This window comes from Poecilia formosa, unplaced genomic scaffold (genome assembly GCF_000485575.1).
Source record: "Poecilia formosa unplaced genomic scaffold, Poecilia_formosa-5.1.2 Scaffold15, whole genome shotgun sequence".
Classification (NCBI taxonomy): domain Eukaryota; kingdom Metazoa; phylum Chordata; class Actinopteri; order Cyprinodontiformes; family Poeciliidae; genus Poecilia; species Poecilia formosa.
This window is the reverse complement of record NW_006799954.1, coordinates 1,008,564-1,013,766: the sequence shown is the minus strand read 5'-3', so window position 1 is coordinate 1,013,766 and position 5,203 is coordinate 1,008,564. Positions and strand designations below refer to the sequence as shown.

General features: G+C 37.1%; 1 protein-coding gene across 1 annotated transcript in view; it reads left to right on the top strand.

Moving 5' to 3' along the window:
* rab23 (RAB23, member RAS oncogene family) overlaps window positions 1-4,694 on the top strand; it is a 7,906-nt gene extending 3,212 nt beyond the window's left edge. Inside the window, exons 2-7 of the mRNA XM_007546163.2 lie at window positions 1,792-2,007; window positions 2,161-2,246; window positions 3,216-3,372; window positions 3,498-3,580; window positions 3,666-3,758; window positions 3,850-4,694. Of these exons, the coding sequence (XP_007546225.1) occupies window positions 1,853-2,007; window positions 2,161-2,246; window positions 3,216-3,372; window positions 3,498-3,580; window positions 3,666-3,758; window positions 3,850-3,983 (708 nt within the window). The 5' untranslated portion in view covers window positions 1,792-1,852 and the 3' untranslated portion in view covers window positions 3,984-4,694. The remainder of the gene's footprint in view (window positions 1-1,791; window positions 2,008-2,160; window positions 2,247-3,215; window positions 3,373-3,497; window positions 3,581-3,665; window positions 3,759-3,849) is intronic.
* Window positions 4,695-5,203: the final 509 nt, after the last annotated feature.

Genomic DNA, 5,203 nt, shown 5'->3' with positions numbered 1-5,203 from the left:
TGATCGGTGACCGATCGATCGGCACACCTCTAATATATATATATATATACACACACACACACAGACATATAGTAAATGTATTTCTTGATAATGTTATCCCTAGGCCAGGAGTATAAACATTGACAAAAGGGCCACTGTGTTTTGCTCCGTTTGTTTGTTTGTTTTTTTTCCCGATTATTTCGGGTAGCTGCCATTTCAGCTACAGATAATTAGAAATACTTTTCAAGAATCTAGACACACTACAGATTTCTGATTGTCATTAATTTTTTATCCAAAAAAATTTATATTTTGGATAATATATGGTTTTACCACAAGTACAACTTATTCTCTCAGTTAATATTTGTCTGTAAATATTGTCTTATGCCTTACGCATAGGCTATACTTGACTGCTCATATCATGTGTTAAAAGCCTACATTCTCCTCAGCGGGGCTCCATATTCTTTGTTATTAGACGTCCCTGTACTTTAGATTATATTAACACCCATAAACGGACGCGAACATGTGCTGGGTGGACAAACTACAAAGCTTTGTCAAAAAATTATTAACGGACAACTTGATATTTTACACTTCTTTCCTGTGAGCAGAAAGCAGGATAAAAATAAAAGCCTCCCGGTTTCGTAGAAGCTTTAAAATCGAGTTTTTAGTCTGTCATGCTACTAGCGAGTATAGTAGAAGGCTGACTTTTTCTCATAATCTACCTGGACCATTCCCTCCCCACCCCCAGCTCATGTGTCTTTTTCAAATGTGAATTGCGAATTTAAAGTTAAACTCTCTTGCTGACCATCTACTGGACTTGTACCAGGATGTAACAATGCAATTACTGAGTAACGAGGCATGGACTGGTATGAGGTTCTAACAGTGTGATAACCTTCAGTAAGGAGGTTATCATACTGTTCGTGTCTCAACATTGTTGTTTTGGACGAAAAATGCAAACATATTTAAACATAACATTAACAACAAGGAGGTGTGTTGTGGTGGCGCAGGGGTTAAGCACAACCCACATTTGGAGGCCCTAATCCTCGACGCAGCTGTCGCAGGTTTGATTCCCGGCCTTGGCAACCCTTGCTGCATGTCTTCCACCTTCTCTCATTGCCCACTTTCCTGTCAATTAACTATCAAATAAAGGCCACTAGAGCCAAAAAAAATCTTTTAAAAAAAAGCAACAAGTAATTATACTGCTGCTGAAATATTCAAACTTTGCTCATAGTGGTTACTTTGACTGCCATACATCAAGCAAAAATATAAAATAAAGATCTGCTAAATCTAGCAGTTTTCAAGTAAACATACATAAGGCAGAAAAATATCTGTTTCTGACACTTTGCTTTTATGCTTTAAGCATAGTAAGTTGATAGCTGTTAATTACTCAGGCTATCTGCTCTGGTTTGCAGTCGGTAGCTTAAAGAACATGTCACACATAGTTTGGAAACTATCATTTAAAAACACAGATTTTCTATACCTGCTTGTCCCATCTTCAGCTATCATTGGGTGAGAGGTGGGGTCCATCTCAGGCCAATACAGACACACATAGGACAAACAACCATGTACTCACACACACTAAGGACAATTTAGGGAGACCAATAAAGGGACAGTTATGTTTTTGGACTGTTGGAAGAACCCAGAGTATTAACATTAAAAACTCTTTTCAGAAAGACCCTACTCCTGAAGCTACCAACTGCACAACTGCAGAATTGTTTCCAGTGTGGCTCCTGTCGTAGCACCTGTATGTTAAAAAAAATAAACTTGTTTCATTTTAGTTTTTTTATTTATTTAATTTTTTTTTTACTCTTTCAGTTGGTGCATGTTTGCGTCATATCGTTGAAACCACTGAGTGCAACTAAGCAAAGCAGCCACCATGTTGGAAGAGGACATGGAGGTGGCCATCAAAGTGGTCGTGGTTGGCAACGGAGCCGTTGGCAAGTCCAGCATGATCCAGCGTTACTGCAAAGGCATTTTCACAAAGGACTACAAAAAGACAATCGGGGTGGACTTTCTAGAAAGACAGATTATGTAAGCATTCTTTGTCCCTGATGCTCTTCTATGATTTACATTTAAAGTCACATAGTGAGAGTCTGAAATCATTTAATGAATTCCTGTGAATACATATCACTGTGTTGAATTGAAAGTTACATGATGTTCCCTCTTCATTGCGTTCCTCTGTAGAGTAAACGGTGAGGAGGTTCGACTAATGCTGTGGGACACCGCTGGACAGGAAGAGTTTGATGCCATTACCAAGGCTTACTACAGAGGTAAGATCCCTCTGCTGTATTACAGTTTCATGCAGATGTTTTTTTTTACTCCTTGAATAAAAAAAAATCAACACAAAGTACCACATAACTAATGTGGAAAGATTTTCCAGTTTTTGCAAATAAATACCTAACAAATGAAGATGCTATGGGCTGGACAACTTGTTCCTGCTGCTGGATCACCTCTGACACAACAAACCTACCTGTGCAGTGAGTGTTGAGTGTTAGTGCAGCTATTATTAGAATCAGACGGTGAAAAGAGAAGGAGGTGAAAAAGATTTGCCTAGCAATGAAACACTCATGGCAAGGCAAAAATGGAGAAGGATTGAGGTGATCAAGGGCAAACACAGGGTCACGCTGCATTTAGGTCTGTCCATTTACCCATCAGCTCTGACCAGATTCTCTTTCCTCAGTCTGCTATGTGTTCACGGTGATGCACAGTGTTAATGTTCTAGAGCACACAGCGTTGTCAGTTCAAACAGACCTCCATGTCTTGTTAGGTTTAAAGTTGTCATACTCCTCCCACTTACCAATGATTGAACAGAACTTTGTGTGACGTTCAAATGTTGTTTTTAACCTAACTATGTCAGCAACTTTCTTCCTGCAGTACCTGATGCCTTCATGATGCTGTTTGTTCAGTAATGTTCTCTCACAAACCCCTGAGACTTTCATAGGACAGTTGCATTTATACAGGTTTGAGGCAGACTTTAGTTACTAAACATCACTTCTCAATAGTTGTGTCACATTTTATTTCAAGGCGCCTGAATAAATTAGAGTATACATGTGCATTTTTACATTTTGCTCAGTCGTTTCAGTTTTTATGGTTCTGTCACCTTACTTATGGAACCAACATATCTGAACTGCAACTCTAAGCCAGATCCTAGATTTTTAAAATAATAAAAGACATTGGATGTATATTGTTGAAGGGAGTCAACAGCTTAAAAACCAATTGAGTGTGTTGTTGCGTTGCAGGTGCCCAGGCCTGTGTGCTAGTCTTCTCTACAACAGATCGCGAGTCGTACCAGGCCATCGACAACTGGAGGGAGAAGGTGGAGGCGGAGGTTGGAAATATTCCCACAGTCCTGGTGCAAAATAAAATCGATCTCCTGGAAGAAACTGTAATAAAAAAGTAAGTCCTCCATTCAGTGGAACTGAATGTGTTTACAGTTAAATGTGTAAGACAAAATGTAATAAGTAGAAAGTAACTAGAGACATACCAAGATTTTTTAATTTTTATTTTTCATTCATTTGCAGTGAAGAGGCGGAAGCTTTGGCTAAAAGACTTAAACTGAGATTTTATCGCGCATCTGTAAAAGAGGATCTGAATGTCAATGAGGGTAAGTAATGACAATGCTCCCTCCTAGTTGGATACAAATGAAGATGCACTATTAATTATATGTAATAAATTAAAAATCTTTTCAGTTTTCAAGTACTTGGCTGAGAAATATCTCCAGAGACTCAAACAGCAAACAGCAGAGGAAACAGAGGTGATCCACTCTACAAGCAATAAAATAGGTACACAGCTTTTTTTTAAATGCTACATTTTAGTTACATTTCATTACTTTGGGTACATTAATGATAGTTTTGTTTTTTGTTTTTTCCAAAGGCGTTTTCAATACCACTAGTAGTAATGTAACCAACCAGAGCTCCAGCAATGGCAGAGAAGTCATCACTTTACGACCCAATAAACAGAGGACCAAGAAGAGTAAGAACCCTTTTGGAGGCTGCAGTCTGCTCTAGAAAACATTTCCTACAATTTAGCTTTTGATTTCAGCGACTTGCATTTCTGTTTAAGATGACATCAGTCATTGTTGTATTACCTGGAGGTAAGCCCACAAAGACTGGGAATGTCAATATAACACCATTTTCAGTTCTTCATTGATTTGATTTTGCAACTTTTGTGCACCTGTTGCTCCTCCCATTGTGATTGCCTTAAATAACGGCAACAGCTGCAGTTTTCTTTTGTGTCCCTAATAAATTCTATATTTGATTCTTAGTGGATTTTTTCCACTTGAAACTGTCTTGACATACAGAAATTTGTCCAGATGTGTAGAAGCAAAAGTTGCACTCGGACTCTGGAAACATTTCCCCCAGTATGTGAATTTTTTTTATTTTTTATTTTTTATTTTTTACAGCTACTCATTGCGGTGTTTAACACGAATGCTGTGCAATATATTTGCATGTATTGTAAAAGATACACAGATTATTTTGTACCATATTTTTCTAGCAATTAACAGAATATGGTTCAAACTATTACTGTTTATCCCTGACAGATCCAGAGGTAAATTGTATTTTTGTATTAAGCACAACAGTGTTGAGTGATAAATATGTGCCAAATTTACTCTTAATGAGTCTTTGCTAAAGATCACATTTAAGTGATCTGGATGAAACCTCAATTTTTTTTTATTTTTTTTTTGAATACGCTCCTCTGAGTTAACAATTGTGAATCAAGAATTACACAAAATCATTCCTTTTATGTACACTTTTAGTAAATGTAACGTTTATTTAGATGATAAATTAATGATGCTCAACTCTTTGAGTCCTATGATATAAATTACAATTAACTATACTATATTTTCATTGCAGGTGTTGACCTTTTACATCTTTTTTTGTTTAAACCATTGAATTTATTTAGCTGTAAATACTAAGTGTTGGTGACACTAAAGATTCAAGAGGAAATCATTTTATTTCTAACATTACAGATATTCAGGCATAAGCCTACAAGACTAAAACTCCACTACTTAGTGACATCTGTGGCATTAAGTCTATAACAGAATGTAAAACCATGGCTCTCAAAGTGTCACAAGCCGGCCATTAGGACAGGATATTAAAGTGTTTATGTTCTTGTCTTTGCCTGAAAGTAAAAGAACATGAGGGTATTGACCTAAGACTATGTGTACGCCTTTTTTTTTTTTTTGTATCCAGCCTTTCAGTTTTTTTTTTCCTCTTTTGCAAACCTG